Here is a 17,850-nt window from a genome sequence, read left to right as displayed (position 1 = left end):
AAGGGTCCTGAACTTAAAGAAAGGTAACTTTGATGGTATGAGACATGAATTGGCCAAGATAGACTGGCAATTGATTCTTAAAGGGTTGACGGTGGATATGCAATGGAAGGCATTTAAAGACTGCATGGATGAACTACAACAATTGTTCATCCCAGTTTGGCAAAAGAATAAATCAGGGAAGGTAGTGCATCCGTGGATAACAAGGGAAATCAGGGATAGTATCAAAACAAAAGATGAAGCATACAAATTAGCCAGAAAAATCAGCCTACCAGTGCACTGGTAGGCTTTCAGAGTCCAGCAGAGGAGGACAAAGGGCTTAATTAGGAAAGGGAAAATAGATTATGAAAGAAAACTGGCAGGGAACATAAAAACTGACTGCAAAAGTTTTTATAGATATGTGAAGAGAAAAAGATTAGTTAAAACAAATGTAGGTCCCTTGCAATCAGGAACAGGTGAATTGATCATGGGGAACAAGGACATGGCAGACCAATTGAATAACTACTTTGGTTCTGTCTTCACTAAGGAAGACATAAATAATCTGCCGGGAATAGCAGGGGACCGGGGGTCAAATAAGATGGAGGAACTGAGTGAAATCCAGGTTAGCCGGGAAGTGGTGTTAGGTAAATTGAATGGATTAAAGGCCGATAAATCCCCAGGGCCAGATAGGCTGCATCCCAGAGTACTTAAGGAAGTAGCCCCAGAAATAGTGGATGCATTAGTGATAATTTTTCAAAACTCTTTAGATTCTGGAGTAGTTCCTGAGGATTGGAGGGTAGCTAATGTAACCCCACTTTTTAGAGAGGGAGAGAGAAAACGAGGAATTACAGACCAGTTAGTCTAACATCGGTAGTGGGGAAACTGCTAGAATCAGTTATTAAAGATGGGATAGCAGCACATTTGGAAAGTGGTGAAATCATTCGACAAAGTCAGCATGGATTTATGAAAGGTAAATCATGTCTGACGAATCTTATAGAATTTTCGAGGATGTAACTAGTAGAGTAGATAAGGGAGAACCAGTGGATGTGTTATATCTGAACTTTCAGAAGGCTTTCGACAAGGTCCCACATAAGAGATTAGTATACAACTTAAAGCACGGTATTGGGGGTTCAGTATTGATGAATATTCCATATATTATTTTAATCTCAACACAGGCACTTGTTCTCTATACAGGCACGTTTCAAATTATTGATTTTATTTAATTACTTGAATCCAACTACCCAATACCATGGTAGATTTGAACTTGAACCTCTTGATGAATGGTCTGGAACTCTGGTTCCTTGTCTATTGATTTAACCCTTCTGTTACCACATCCTGATGAGATCACCAAACAATAGGAAGTTTGAAGATTTTCGTATTCTATTTACTGCATATAACAACAATAATTTAGGCAGTATTTTATACTGTCCCCAGTGTATAAAGCTGCTTTCTGGGCACACGTTTTACGTAATTGCTATGACCAGATTATATATTAGTGTATTAGAGTCTGAAACTTTGCACAGATTATTTGGGTGCAATATGCCTTCAGTTTAATTTACCAGGAAATTTTCCATTGGCCAAACCATGCTGACATGCATTTTATTCCCCGATTTTCATTGTCTGATATGACTCAAGACTAATTAAAGAGGTTATATAAGGCACTTCACACGTCTACCATCTCGTGGATAATTTATCCAGTTCATATTTCCTATGGGGAAGGTCACTAGCTTGAAGTTTTCTGTTGCCTCCCTCAAGGATGTATGTGGGAAGTCAGAATGTCTAATTGCATGTTGAATCATTTTTTTAAATGGAGAAATTGTACGGATTATGCTTTGAACTTTATGAGATATTGGGTCCATGTGTTTCCAGTGTAGGTCACTAGGCAGTGAGCAGTAATGAAGGTCAGTTCTACCCTAACTGAAGAGCAATAAGGTCAATTGGAATTCCCTTAATGATAATGCATTGAGACTGGATATCCCCAGTGTGCCAGGGATTAAAATATGTTGACCTCCTTCGGGTATTTGTTCCAATTTGCTTTTTTGGATAGGTCCCATAATAAAATCAAATAAACAATAAAGTACTAATCTTATCATCCATCTATTAACCTTAAAGTGTTTCTTGCATTTTGCAAAATATGTGCAGAAGTTAGAATCAAATGCATCAACTAACAAACCAAAATAGTGTTCTTTGTCTCCTTTTGTAGCCTTCCTTAAAGAAACTGAATGCCCTTAAACATAGCACCAACAAGATTGTGAGGCAAGTCAAGAAGTAAATATTATGGGGTTGAGGCTATGAATTTATCCGAAAGGAAGATGGAGGTCTGGAGATGTCTGGCCACTGAAATTACTAAGCCACTTGATTTTCACTGATTAATTGGCTGTGCAGAAAAAAACCTATTGAGAATGAAGAGAGAGTCAAGAGTGTTTGATTGTCATATGTACCGAAATAGAACAATTAAATTACTCAAGGAATTTATTATCATGAGTGACAAGATTACTATATTTTCAGGTCTTTAATAAATATTTATTTGCATTCATTTCAGGGTCGAAATCTTGCAGATCTACGTCGCAGCCAGTCAAGAGGTACCTTTAGCATCAGCACTATTCTACGACTGGGAAAACAAATTCTTGAAGCAATAGAAAGTATTCACACTGTGGGCTTTCTTCACAGGGACATCAAACCTGTAAGTAATTCGGAGAGCATTTGCAACTGAATTAACTGTTGTGTGTTAGTTTTAAGTTCATCAGGCTTGAGTTTGAGAATTGGCAGCCATTTACAGCTCGGCCTGCTGAATACATGCCTCTGTGTAGGAGGAATCGAGCGTGTCCCACTCCTTTGCCCTGAAATGTAGAACAGTACAGCACCAGAACTGGCCCGTCGGCCCACACAAACACGATTCAAAGACCATTACTTATCTACCTGCACATAACCCATATCCCTCCATTCCCTGCATATCAATATGCCTATCCAAAAGTATTTAAAATACAACTACTGTATCTGCTTCAACCACCATCCCCAGTAGTGCATTCCAGGTACTCACCAACCTGATCCACACAACTACTTTAAACTTTGCCCCTCTCACCATATTTGAACCTGGGAAAAAAATTCTGACGGTCTACCCTATCTATGCATTGTCTCCTTTGGTGGGACAGGTTTAGTAGAGCAGCTGCACCACAGCTCCAGAGACCTAGATTCCAGCCTGATTTCCGGTACTGCTTGTGTGAAGTTTGTACGTTCTCCCAGTGACTGCATGTTCTCCCTGCTTCCTCCATGCTACCTGCCCCTTCACCCATCTTTGTATCATCTGCAAACCTGGCCACAAAGCCATCAATTCCATCATCCAAAGCAAGATATAATGTGTAAGGTAGCGGGCTCAACACTGACCACTGCAGAACACCTCTAGTCATCGGCAGCCAACCAGAAAAGGCCCCCTTTATGCCCACTATTTGCATTCTGCCATTCAGCCAACCTTTTATCCATTCTAGTATCTTCCCTCTAATACTGTGGGGTCTCTTCTTGTTTAGCAGCCTCACTTGCGGCACATTGTCATAGGTTTTCTGAAAATCAACTGTAAACAATATCCACTGACTCCCCTTTGTCTATCCTTCTATTTACTTTCTCATACAATTCCAAAAGATTTGTCAGGCAAGATCTCCCCTTTTCAAAACCATGCTGACTTTGGCATATTTTATCATGTGCTTCCAAGTACTTGGCAGCCTCACCTTTAATAAGGACTCTAAAATCTTACCAACCACTGAAGTCAGGCTAACCAACCTACGATTTCCCCTCTTTTGCCTCGCTCCCTTCTTGATCAGTGAGGTAGCATTTGCAATCTGCCAGTCCTCTGCGACCACTCTAGTGATTCTGGAAAGATCACTACTAATGCCTCCACAATCTCTAAAGCTACCTCTTTCAGAACCCTGGTGTGCAGTCCATCTTGTCCAGGTGACTTATCCACCTTCAGATATTTTAGCTACCCAAGCACCTTCTCCTTAGAAATAGCAACTCCACTAACGCCTGCCCCCTTACTCTCTTGAATCACCATGGACTCATCTTGTTTAGCAGCCTCACGTGCGGCACTTGATAAGTTCAAAAGTTCAGTAGTAATAAGAGCAGAATTAGGCAATTCGACCCATCAAGTCTACTCTGCCATTCAATCATGTCTGATCTAATTCTACCACTCAACCCCGTCCTCCTGCCTTCTTCTCCCCATAACCCCTAGCACCTGTACTAATCAAGAATATATCTCTACCGTAAAAATATCCATTTACGGCCTCCACAGCCTTCTGTGGCAATGAATTCCACATTTTAACCATCCTTTGACCAAATAAATTCTTCCTCATCTCCTTCCAAAAGGGGAATGTCCTTTTATTCTGAGGCTGTGACCTCTGGTCCTAGATCTCCCACTTGTGGAAACATCCTCTCCACATCTACTCTTATCCAAACCACTTTATTAAAGGTCTTCTGGAAATGCCAGTAAACAACATCTACTGACTCCTCTGTGTATCTTGCTATTTACGTCCTCGGAGAATTCCAACAGATTTATCAGGTTAGGTCTCCCCTTCACAAAACCATGCTGACTTCAGCCTATTATAGCCTTACTAGTCCTCCCAATATGCATCACCTCACATTTTTCAAGAATAAATTATATCTGCCATCTCTTGTCCATATTGCCAACCAATTAATGTTGTTCCATGGTCAAAATTTATCTTTACTATCAACAACTGCCATTTTCATGTCATTTACAAACTTATTAATTGTATCTTTTATATTCGGATGAACATTGCTAACATAAATGACAAAGTGTGAGAGTGCCAGCACCTGTCCTGATACTACACCAATGGTCACAGGCTTCCAATGATAAAAAATAACCTTGGACCTTAATAACCTTCTGCTTTCAAGCCAAATTCAGATCTAATTTCCAATATTGCCCTGGATCTTATGGGGTTTTGAAATCAATCTCCCACATGGAACGTTGTCGAAGGTCAATGTTTGTAGACGACCTCACTGCTCTTGTTTACACACTTAGTCATCTTCTCGAGAAACACAATCAACATAGTCGGATAGGATTTCCTTCATCAGAAACCCATGGTAACTCCCTGAACAACTCTCCAAGTGTCCCCAACTCTCCAGGTGTAGATTTATCCTGATCTTCAGAATGTTTTCCAATAACTTCACAACTCGCTGGTCTGTCCTTACTTATCCTTGCCTTTATTGCTGAATTAAGGTTTTATGTCCACTGTCCTCCAGTCACAGGGCACCTTGCTGTTCCTAAGCTCTACTCATAGGGCCTTATTTGAAGATCTTTCCGTATCCTATTTCGTTACTGCAGTAACTCCCTCCTGCAATAATATTGTAATATCAATTATTTTATACTTCATCAACTTTCTCATCTGAAGATTCCATTCCTTGGAATATTGAGTTCCCAATCCTGTTTTATTTAAATGTTAACTCTCCTTCCCATTCCCATACTGACCTTTCTGTCCTGGACCGCCTCCATTGCCGGAGTGAAGCCGCACACAATTCGGATGAAAACAGCACCTCATATTTCACTTGGGTAGTTCACAACCAAACGGTATGAATGTTGAATTTTCTAATTTTAGGTAAATTCTACATTCTACATGCACTCCCTTGCCCCCTCCCTTTGCTCTCGCCCATCCCTTTTTCACTAAAACTCAGTTAACTAGTTCCACAGTTGGCAATGATGTATCTCTCCTGGAATCACACTGTTCCTAGCCAACAATTGGCCTATCAGAGAACCATCTGTTGCCGGCCCTGAATGGTCTATTCTTGCTCCCAGATCTTTTCCTCCCGCATCCCCCTATCCCTCCAACTATCAGTCTGAAGAAGGGTTCTGACTCAAAACGTCATCAATCCGCTGTCTAACCCACTGGGTTACTGCAGCGTTCTGTGCCTATCCTGTTTTTTTTTTAATTGTAATTCAGTGATAGCAATGATAGCAAAGTGGTAGTCGAAGGCCCAAATAGATGCAGTCCAGCCTTGCCTTTCTCCCAAGTGCATTGTCAAGTCTGTGTGTAATGTTTCTACGAGAATAATTATCTACATTTGAATGTCCCTCACCCACTACTGTAATCCTACTGTGTTCCATTTTCCTGCCTATTAAATGGAATTGGTTTTCCTTCTATATTTATCTGTTGATTGGTATGGGACAGGATGGGTACAAATTTGACTGATATCAGCAAGCAAAGCATTCATTCAGAAAGGTTTGAGCCATAAGCTGAATTCTCTAGTTGCTGCCACAACCTACTGACTTGGGCAAGATCAGTTTTCTGAACCAAGCATGACGTGTTGATAATTAAGATGTAATATGGTTTGGGGAATAAGTTACCATAGTGCAACCACTGAAGCAGGCAATGTAAGTAGTTTCATTATGTAATTTGATGTTTTTTGGACTTAATGGAGCGTGGTCAATCTTAAGCAATTAATAGTATGCAGCTGGCATCACAGAAGTTGGTAGTTTCTTAAAGAACATTTTGGCTGATAATCTAATAATAATATTTGGTTGTGTTGGCTTGGCTTATTGAATGCAAAATTTAATTTAACCAACCTTCCCTTTTTGTGGTGGGACTGGCTAGTTATTTTTACACTCAGTGTCAAATCAGCTATTAATGAGCAGTCATCAGCATTGATAGCATTGTGTCACTCTGGATTCCCTTGGTCTTCACATTACCTTTGTTCTCTTTTATAAAAGTAATATGACAGGAGATGTGAAGATCAAGACCCCTACCCAGTTCCCATCTCTGCAATTTAAAACACATTTGTTTTCTCACTTTTATTATTATGTATTAAATATAATGTTGGGCAAATTGACCTGGGAGAGATAAAGACCTATAATTACTTATTTATCCATGACTAACTTCTTCAGGAGACCATTTATCTGGAACCTTGCATTGCACTGCTGTTAATTGTTCCTTTGACTCCATTTGAGACAAGAATGCCTTTGCTTAGAAATATTACAGGAACTTTTATTTCTGGGGAACATGGATAGATGATGTTTCAGCTTGGGACCCTTCTTCAGACTGATTGTGGTGGGTTGGGGAGGGGGGAGGGAGGTAAGAAAGCTGGAAGAAAGGAGGGGCAGGGCAAAGTCAGACATGTGATGTGTGGATACAGGTCGGGTTGATTGGACTAAGGCCAGAGATGAATAAACAGGTGTGAGACACTTGGGTCTTCGCTTCATCTTACCAATGTAAAGGAGGGCAAATCGGGAACACCAGATGCAGTAGATGGGATTAGAACCTCTGTCTTACCTGGAAGGGCTGCTGGCTCCCCTGGGTGGAGGTGAGGGAGATGGTATAGGGACAGGAGTTACATCTGTAGTTGCAGGGAAAAGTAGCTGGAAGAGGTTGTTGGATAGGAAGGCATGAGTGAAATAAGGATCTCTGTGAAGATGGAAAGAAGTGGGAATGGAAAGTTTTGACAGGTGGTGGGATCATGCTGGAAGTGGGGAAATGTCGGAGAAGGATGTGTTGGATACGGAGGCTGGTGGGTGAAACCGCAGGATATGTAACACCTGTTCCTATACCACCTCCCTTACATCTATCTAGGGATCCCAGAAGTCCATCCAGGTGAAGCAGAGGTACACGTACACCATCTCTAATGCCATCTACTGCATCCAGTGTTCCCAATGTGGCCTCCTTTATATCGGCGAGACCAAGCATAGACTTGGCGACCATTTCGCCGAACAATTGCGCTTGGATTTGCCTACTGGATTTCCAGGTTTCTAAGTTGTCTTCCAGGTCGTCTTTCCAGGTTTCCAGTCGTCCTCCCATTCCCAAACTGACCTTTTCTGTCCAGGGTCTCCTTCGAGTGAGGCACATGCAAACTGGAGGAACAGTATCTCGTATTCCATATGGGTAGCTTACAATCCAACGGTAGGAGCAATTCTCCAATTTTAGGTAACTAACCAACCCCCCCAACCCCGCTTCTTCACCGCTCCTGCCCCCCCCCCCCCCCCCACAACCTGGACTCCCCTTCCACCTTTATGAATTTCTCTAGTTTCATCTTTTGCAACTTTTCAACCCTTTTGTCTCATGCCTTCTGCCTTTACATCTCTGGTCTTTAGTCCTACCATCTGCCTATCAAACCCCCCTTCACCTGTATCCACCTATCACTTGCTAGGCTTTGTGCTGCCCCATCTCTCTTGCAGCTTTCTTTGCTCACCACTACAAGCAGCCTGAAGAGGGATCCCAACCCAAAAACATGACCGGTCCATTTTCTCCAGAGATGTTGCCTGAGCCTCTGTTACTCCAGCACTTGTGTCTAATTTGTTAGAGAATACCTTCTGTTTCCTTCCACGGCCAGCAAACTTTCTCCTTCCCCTAATTGGCATCTCAAGTTTTTTTTTAATGAGGAACACTGTACAGCTGTAAATGTGTGCTTTCGATTACATGGACTCAGTGCACAGAAGTATTTCATCCTGTGTGACTTTACAGCTATAATTCTAAGTCTTTTTAACTTGTAACTGTGAAAGTAATTGTGAGGTTTGTGCCAATTTATTCACTAAATACAGCAAAATGTTATGTTTAATTTTCAGTCAAACTTTGCAATGGGCCGCTTTCCAAGCACCTGCAGAAAGTGTTTCATGCTGGACTTTGGTTTGGCACGACAGTTCACAAATTCCTGTGGAGACGTTAGACCTGTAAGTATTTTCTTTTGAAATGTGAATAATTGTATTGGGCAGAGCTGAATTATGCAGTTGGTTATGCCTGTACCATTTTGACCTGCTTTGCCGGCTCAAAGGGCCAAATGGCCTCCTCCTGCACCTATTTTCTATATTTTCTATTGCACTTCCAGTTGTAAGCGAGGAAGGATCTCTGCATGAACTTGGTGGCAATATAATAAGGGGGTAGGAGACCCTGGTAGAACAAATTGAACTTCACTAGATGGGTCATTGGCAAGAGCTGCTTTATAGTACTGATTATATAACCTCCCGTCACTCTGCTAAAGATTGATGATAGGGAATTCAGGCAGTAATTAACTGCAATGGATTTTTCTTGCTATTTGTGACAGGACATGTCTAGGAACATTTTATATTTTTGGCGAGATACAATACAATACAATTTATTACAATACAATTTATTTGTTGTCATTTGAACCCAGAGGTTCAAACGAAATTTGGTTTCTGCAGTATTACAAACAAGAAGAAGAACTAGGGCGATGCTCGAGCCTACAGTTCATCCAGGGCTAACCTGAAGAGGGGCATCAAGAAGGCCAAGCACTGCCATAAGCTCAGGATTGAGGAGCACTTTTCAACAACAACTCCGACCCCCGACGCATGTGGCAAGGCATCCAGGCCATCACGGACTACAGACCCTCCAACACCACCCCCACATCCAGCGACGCCTCCTTCCTTGAGGAGCTTAACCACTTCTATGGCCGCTTCGACAGGGACAATCTAGAGACAGCCATCAAGGCTGTGCTACCTGCCGATTACCAACCCCTCAAACTCACCCCCTACGACGTATTCGTGGCACTGAGTAGGACTAATGCACGTAAAGCTGCTGGCCCTGACGGCATCCCCGGGCGCGTGCTCAGGGCCTGTGCTGCGCAGCTGACAGACGTCTGGACTGACATCTTCAACCTGTCACTTGCCCAAGCAGTTGTCCCCACGTGCCTTAAAACCACCTCCATCGTGCCAGTGCCAAAACACTCCACTGCGGCAACCCTGAACGACTTCCGCCCAGTTGCAATTACCCCCATCATCACCAAGTGCTTCGAGAGGCTGGTCCTGGCACACCTCAAAAGCTGCCTACCCCCCACACTGGATCCCTATCAGTTTGCCTACCGCAAGAACAGGAGTACGGAGGATGCCATCTCAACGGCACTTCACTCCGCCCTCTCCCACCTCGACAACAGAGACACTTACGTAAGAATGCTGTTCATCGATTACAGCTCAGCATTCAACACCATTATACCATCAAAACCGATCACCAAACTCGGTAACCTGGGCATCGACCCCTCCCTCTGCAACTGGATACTGGACTTTCTAACCAACAGACCCCAGTCTGTTAGGTTAGACAAGCACACCTCTTCAACCCTCACCCTGAACACCGGTGTTCCACAGGGCTGTGTGCTGAGCCCCCTCCTCTACTCCTTCTTCACCTATGACTGCACACCTGTACATGGTACTAACACCATCATCAAGTATGCAGATGATACAACGGTGATTGGCCTCATCAGCAACAACGATGAGTCGGCCTACAGGGAGGAGGTCCAGCACTTAGCAGCATGGTGCGCTGACAACAACCTGGCCCTTAACTCCAAGAAGTCCAAGGAGCTCATTGTAGACTTCAGGAAGTCCAGGGGCGTGCACACCCCCATCCACATTAACGAAGCTTCAGGTTCCTGGGAGTCAACATCTCCGATGACCTCTCTTGGACCCACAATACCTCAACTCTGATCAAGAAGGCTCACCAGCGTCTCTTCTTTTTGAGGAGACTGAAGAAGGTCCATCTGTCTCCTCAGATCCTGGTGAACTTCTACCGCTGCACCATCGAGAGCATCCTTACCAACTGCATCACAGTATGGTATGGCAACTGCTCTGTCTCCGACCGGAAGGCATTGCAGAGGGTGGTGAAAATTGCCCAACGCATCACCGGTTCCTCGCTCCCCTCCATTGAGTCTGTCCAAAGCAAGCGTTGTCTGCGGAGGGCGCTCAGCATCGCCAAGGACTGCTCTCACCCCAACCATGGACTGTTTACCCTCCTACCATCCGGGAGGCGCTACAGGTCTCTCCGTTGCCGAACCAGCAGGTCCAGGAACAGCTTCTTCCCGGCGGCTGTCACTCTACTCAACAACGTACCTCGGTGACTGCCAATCACCCCCCCCACCCCCCGGACACTTATTATCACTTATTATTATTTATTCAAATCATTTGCTATGTCGCTCTTCCAGGGAGATGCTAAATGCATTTCGTTATCTCTGTACTGTACACTGACAATGACAATTAAAATTGAATCTGAATCTGAATCTGAACCAAGACACAACACAATTTACACAAACATCCATCACAGTGAATCTCCCCTCACTGTGATGGAAGGCAAAGTCTTATCTCTCCCCTGCACTCCTCGTTCTCCTCCTGATGTCAGAGTCAAAGCCCCCGGCGGGCGATGGTAAATAAGTCCCACGGCCATTAAAGCCGCGCGGGGCGATGCAAGGCCGCGCTCCGGGTCTTGGTGTTGGCGCCCCCGGCGGGCGCTAACAAGTCCCGCGGCCATTTAAAGAGACGTTGTTGTTGCAGCTCTATCGGAACAAACACCTGGCAAGTTTATAAGGTAGTTTTGGAAATGGCAGTTCAACACCATCCAGGACAAAGCAGGCAATTAGATTTACACTCCCTACCACCTTGAAAAGTAACTCCCATCATCACTGACACAACATCGCAGCAAAGACTAGTCTATGCGAAACATTGCTGCAACTTGCCACGGATTTTTCAAAGCACTTCCCGCACCTGCACCCTCTCTAATATTCATGCAGTTATTATGCATCAATTATTGTATTAGCAGTTTGTGAGCTTTCCCTCTTAACACATTTCAATATTTAGACAAATTTAAAGTAATTGCTGTAATTATTGCAAGGCGAGCTGCACGAGATAGGTGATCTATGCTTGTCTGGTAGGATGCATGTGGGGGTGGGTTGTTAGATGTTACCAGTCTAAGTTTGCTAAGTCCTGTTTTATGTTAACTGCATTCCTATCTTGCTTCTCCCACCCAACAAATTCTACTCTTTTGAGTCTTAAGTAATATTAGCAGTTGCTTGTGATGTGAAGGTGAAAATACTCCTACTATCACAAATAAAAGAGGAATGACGTGACTTTCACTGAAACAAAAAAAACTTGTCAATATACATCTTTTTTTAAACAAATTATAGCAAATAAAGTACAATGTATTGTTTATTTACAGTTTCCCTGTGATGTGAATAACATAATCAAGACGTCTAAACAAATTGAAGACAATTGACTATTATATCTAGTATCCCCTTTATTGTTATTTTTTCTTAAATGGTTTGAGGAAGCAAATGGATATCAGAGCATCAATCGTTGTTATTTGTGTTAATTTGTTTCAATAATTCCCTGTTTCAGTCGTATAATTATTCACACGTTCTATTGTCATCCAGGGTTCCCTGGACGTTACCTTTTGACCTTAAAAGAGGACCCTGAATGCTCACTATCCTTTCAATGCATCTCAATGTGCCGATGTAGAATTAAGTGCAAGGAGATAATACCAGTCTATGTTTGCTAGATCTTGTTTTATTTTACAGAAATTTGCCTCTTTGTTCCCCCAGTCCACTTCCACAATTTTGATCCATCCAAATCTTGTCCCATAAACAGTAACACTCCTTCCCTCATTGGTCTAACTCCATACTGTGCCAAAGAGCTCTGCTGGGCGCACCTTAAAAACTCTATTCTCCTCACCTTTTATGTGAAGACTATCCCCAGTTAATATTCGGGTAATTGTATTCCCTATTTTTGAATCACATCTCTTTGCTATTTATCTATATATCCATTCTTTTATCTTCTATTAATTGTTAGGTAGTCTGCGATACAACTTTGTTCCCAATCTCGACCCATATGACCTTGTTTGAGACACTTCTGTGCGTATCTTCCCTCAATGTACTTCATGGTAGTATATAGAAGGATGGAGGTGGTGGAAGGTTGTTTTTGGACTGAAGGACTCTGACAAGTGGTGTGCCTCAAGGATCTTTGCAGGGCCCCATTGCTTTTGTCATCTACATCAATGAGTTGGATAAGAATATATAAGGCATGATTAGCAAATTTGTAGAAGACACCTAAATGGGTTATCGTGGAGAGTAAAGATGGTTATCAAGAAATATAATGGAATCTTGATTAGCTGTGCAAGTGGGCCAAGGAATGGCTAATAGAGATGAATACAGACAAGTGTGAGGTGCTGCATTTTGAGAAATCAAACCAGGGCAGGATCTTTGCAGCGAACCGTAGGGTCTTGAAGTATTGTAGGGCAGAGGGATCTGGGAATGGAACTACATCTTTCCCTGAAAGCAGCATCGCAAGTAGACAGGATGATGGAGATTTTTTGCATACTGGCCGCCTTCAGTCAGGGAATTGCATATAGAAGTTTGAACATTATGTTAGAGTTGTCCAAGAAGTTGGTGTGGCGACATTTCTAGTATTGTATTCGGTTGTAGTCACTCTGCTATAGGAAAGATCTAAATATGCAGGAAGAAAGGGTGCCGAGAAGATTTACAAGGATGTTATCAGGACTCAAGGGCTTGAGCTATAGGGTGATGTTGGGTCAGTTAGGACTTCATCCCTTGGAGTGCAGGAGACTGAGGGGTGATCTTATAGACGTATATAAAATCAAGAATGGAATAGATTGAGTTAATGCAGAGAGTATTTTTCTCCAGTGTAGAACTAAAGGGCATAGGTTTAAGGTGAGAGAGAAAAAATTTAATAGGAACCTGAGGGGCATCTCGTTCACCCAGAGGATGGTGTGTGTATTGTATGAGATGCCCGAGAAGATGGTTGAGGCAGGTATTGTGACATCTATAAATACCTTGGAATAATGCAAATGGGTTGGTTAGTTAAGGGCCTGTCCCACGAGCATGCGACCTGCATGCGGCAAGCACGACCAAACCGGAAGCGGGGGCCGCGCGTAGGTCGAGTGATCCCCGTAGAGGGCCGGTCCCACCAGCATGCGCCTGCACGCAGCGAGTGCGACCAAACCGGAAGCGGGGGCCGCGCGGAGGTCGAGCGAGTGACGTGAAGTTCGAGCGAAGTCCGCCGGAAGTTCGCGCGTGACGTACGGCGTCAAGACGCTGCGCACGCCCGTCAAGACGGTGCGTACGGCGTCGAGGCGGCTGCGGGCCGGCAGGCCGTTGCCGCGCGGAATTTTTGAACACGGTCAGTTTTTCGGAGCCCCGCGCGATGTCGGGACCAGCTCCGCACAACTCCATACGGCTCCGGCAATCGAAGTGGGACCGGCCCCGCGAGGCCGTACGGCTCAAGTGACCGCGTTAGATCGCGCTTGCCGCATGGAGTCACATGCTCGCGGGGCAGGCCCTTAAGTTTGTAGATAACACCAAAATAGGTAGAGTTGTGGACAGTGAGGAAGGCTGTCAAAGGAAACAACTGGATATAGATAATCTGCAGAAATGAGCAGAGAAATAACAGATGGAGTTCAATCCAAGCTAGTGAGGTGTTGTACTTTGGGAGATCAGATGCAAGGGAAAGTATACAGTTAACGGCAAGACCATTGACAGCATTGATGTACAGAGGGATTGTGGTCTCCAGGTGCACAGCTGCCTGAAGATGGCAGTGCATGTAGTGGTAAAGAAGGACTGTGGCACATGTGCCTTCATTGATCTGGGCATTGAATATAAGAATCAGGAAGTCATGTTACAGCTTTATAGGACTTTGGTTAAGCTAAATTTGGAGTATTGTGTGCAGTTCTGGTTGTTGCAATAAAAGAGGTAAAGGCTTTGGAGAGGGTGCAGAAAAGATTTAACAGAAGACTGCCTGAGTTAGAGGGCATTAGCTGTAAGGAGAGGTTGGACAAACTTGGAATGTGTTCTCTACAACACCGGAGGTTGTGCAGAGACCTAATAGAAGAATATAAAATTATGAAAAGCATAGATAGAACCTTCTTCCCAGGGTGGAAATGTTAAAGACTAGAGGGCAGAGCTTTCAGTTGAGAGGGGGCAAAGTTTCAAGGAGATGTATAGAGAAAGTTTTTAATGCAGAGTGGTGGGTGCCTGGAATGTGCTGCCAGGCATGGTGGTGGAGGCAGATATGAGTGTGGCATTTAGATAGGCACATGAATATGCAGGGAATGGATTATGTCCTGGCTGAGGAGATTAGTTTAACCTGGCACCATGTTTGGTGTGGATATTGTGGGCCGAAGAACGTATTCATATGATTTACTTTTCTATGTTTAATAAAAGAGAACAATTTATTGCATATAGCTCAATGAGTCATACTGACAACGTTGAAATGGGCTCATCGCTGAAATGAAGCAGTACCAGAAAAGAAAGCAGTGCTTTCTCCCATAAGTCGTATGGGAACTTGCATCTTTAGCATCTGCATAAGGAATTGTTCTAACTTTCCTGCTCCACTCAGTGAGTTTCTAATTGGATCTGGAATCACCTTTGAGAAAATGTCCATCAATGATCAGACCACTCAACTGAAAGAAAACAGGTTCTGTGGTCCCTGCAATTTTTCCTACTCGCTCATTCTGAACTTGTATTCCAACTTTCCGAATCTTCCAGTAATGTTCCTCTTGTGTAATAAATAATAAAACTGCAGTATATACTTAATTATTTTCACAATTAAGTACTTTTCATGATCACTATTTTTATTCAAAATGTATATGAATGCATATTCTTGACATAAGAGAAACTAATTTGTTGGACAGGACCTGGGAGCATATGGTACACACTTGAGAGATTGAATGAATTGTGAGAATCCATTATGTACAAGGAAAAATATATTTAATCATTGGAGAGATCATTATCTTCATCTGCACTTTTTAAAACTAGTTGTGTAACTTTATCCTTGCATGCAGTCTTTTTAAAAACCCTTTATTGGAGCCAGTCAAGATTAATGGGAACAAGAGAAGAATATTGATTTGAATGGGCGGATGGGATATGACTTTATTGACTGATGAAGCAGACAAAAATTTCAATGCTGTACTTTTGCTGGTTACGTTGATTGTCGAAGGTTGAAATAAACTGAAATAAAACCATGATTATGCTCTTCTATATACAATCATGATTTTATTCACACCTACAAAAATACCCCCAGTTTAAAAAAAAAGTCTCAAATATTCTTAACATCAGTAGTCTCATCTGGAACCTAGATCAGACTACGTTTGTATAGTTGACCCCTTGCAGTGTTACATCTCATAAGCCTATCAGGCATACACAATGAACTATGGAGGAACAGCACCTCATATTCCGCCTGGGTTGCTTGCGTCCGGATGGCATGAACATTGAATTCTCCCAATTTTGCTAGCCCTTGCTGTCTCCTCCCCTTCCTTAACCCTCGAGCTGTCTCCTCCCATCCCCCCGCCCTCGGGCTCCTCCTCCTCCCTTTTTCCTTCCTTCTCCCCCATCAGTCTGAAGAAGGGTTTCGGCCCGAAACGTCACCCATTTCCTTCGCTCCATAGCTGCTGCTGCACCCGCTGAGTTTCTCCAGCATTTTTGTGTACCTTCGATCTTCCAGCATCTGCAGTTCCTTCTTGATACACAATGAACTGCTTTCCTTTATTTTGTTTTGATTTATATCCTTGTACAGCTTTGCAGTCTTAGAGCATGAATGCATTAGCAGTCGACAGGACTGACAAATAAAGGATGTGGTCAAAGAATTGCATAATTTGCACTTGCAACAAATTTTAAACTTTAATTCAATTGTTTTACTAAGCAACAGAGGGTATACATTACAATTTCTGTTTATCTTGCTGAAAAATGACTGTTAGATGTTGGCTGGCAATGGTTGTATAAGGAAACAAATAAGACTGGATGCTGAATCTGAAATGAAAACAAATTATAGAAAGATTCCGTCAATCAAGCCACGTCTATGGAAAGCAAACCAGTTAATGATTTGGGTCAATATTCATTTGGGTCAATATTCTTCCTCAGAACAGTGTAATACAAAGAGTATTAGCCACTTGACCAACTACCAGCAGGAACTATTCCGATCTCCATGCTGAGGTTCAATGTGCTGCCTGCTGAGCACCACCCTGCATGCTACAGAATTGCTAGTGAGGGATCAGTGGGGTCTGGCCCATTACATATATTAAGAATTCATCCACCATGTATATCAAAAATTAACATTGTTCAGCGGGTTAGGCTGCACCTGCAGGAAGAAAAAGAGTTAACGATTAGGTCAAAGTCTCTTCATGAGAACTGGGAAGATGTCCTTAAACAAGACTTAAATGTTTTACCATTGTCACTCGCTCATCTCTTCCAACAAATGAGGCCTGACCTGCTGAGCATTTCCAGGTTTGATTTTTCATAAAGTAGATGACTGGTTTAATGGATTTGGAGGTGGCTATTGAAGACAATATGGGGCTGTGAACCCTTGCACAGATGGGACAGTTGCACCTGACAAGTTTGGCGTGTGGTTTGTAAAAGTTTCTGCTTGCACAGGGCCTCTTTGAGCTTCCAATGCATGACATTGGTTCTGAATATCATCCAATATGCCCCTTATCCACTTTGCGCAGCCATAGGCCGACGACTTGGAGGTGGATGTCTTGCATTTCTTCAGGAAGTCTTTGAATCCTTTAACCTTCTTTTACCTGGTAATCTTCTATGACAGCCTTCAGAGCGTCTGTTCCAAGAGTCCTACCAGGAATGCAAATAAACCTAAGATACTGCCTGAGAGAAACTTAACATATAATTAACTTTTCCTGTTGACTGAAATTGTCATTGCCACTTTTTAATTTTCAGAACAAGTCACTCACTCATTTCTTCTGCAGGTCAGGAATTTCATTTTTGTAAACAAGGAAAGATTTGTTCAGTTTCTTTATTTCCAATTGACCAAGAACTGTGAGAAATACAAACTGCTGAAGGAACTCAGCAGGTCAGGGAGCATCTGTGGAAGACAAAGGACAGACTTTATTCCAGGTTGGATCCTTCTTCTGAAGACCTTGTCTGTCCATTTCCCTCCACAGAAGATGCCAGGCCCATTGAGAACCTCTAATAGTATGTTTTTTGCTCAATATGCGACCATCTGTAGTCTCTTGGTGCATAATTAAGAACTCTACAGACTTTAAATTTCAAAGCAAAATTAATTGAAATTTAATGGGTTTAATGTAAAAAACCCGAAAATGTAAAAAAATCTGCCACATAGAAGCTCGGCAAGCTGAACACAAGTTG

At 42.9% G+C, this 17,850-nt stretch overlaps 1 protein-coding gene across 4 annotated transcripts in view; it reads left to right on the top strand.

The window, feature by feature from the left end:
- The window catches only part of ttbk2 (tau tubulin kinase 2), a 202,463-nt gene that overhangs the window by 102,699 nt on the left and 81,914 nt on the right, over positions 1–17,850 (top strand). For all 4 annotated transcript variants that reach the window (XM_033026748.1, XM_033026749.1, XM_033026746.1 and 1 more), the window contains exons 5-6: positions 2,519–2,659; positions 8,534–8,638. In XM_033026748.1, the coding sequence (XP_032882639.1) occupies positions 2,519–2,659; positions 8,534–8,638 (246 nt within the window). The remainder of the gene's footprint in view (positions 1–2,518; positions 2,660–8,533; positions 8,639–17,850) is intronic.

Source organism: Amblyraja radiata, chromosome 9 (genome assembly GCF_010909765.2).
Source record: "Amblyraja radiata isolate CabotCenter1 chromosome 9, sAmbRad1.1.pri, whole genome shotgun sequence".
Lineage (NCBI taxonomy): Eukaryota > Metazoa > Chordata > Chondrichthyes > Rajiformes > Rajidae > Amblyraja > Amblyraja radiata.
This window is presented reverse-complemented; position numbering and strand designations above follow the sequence as displayed.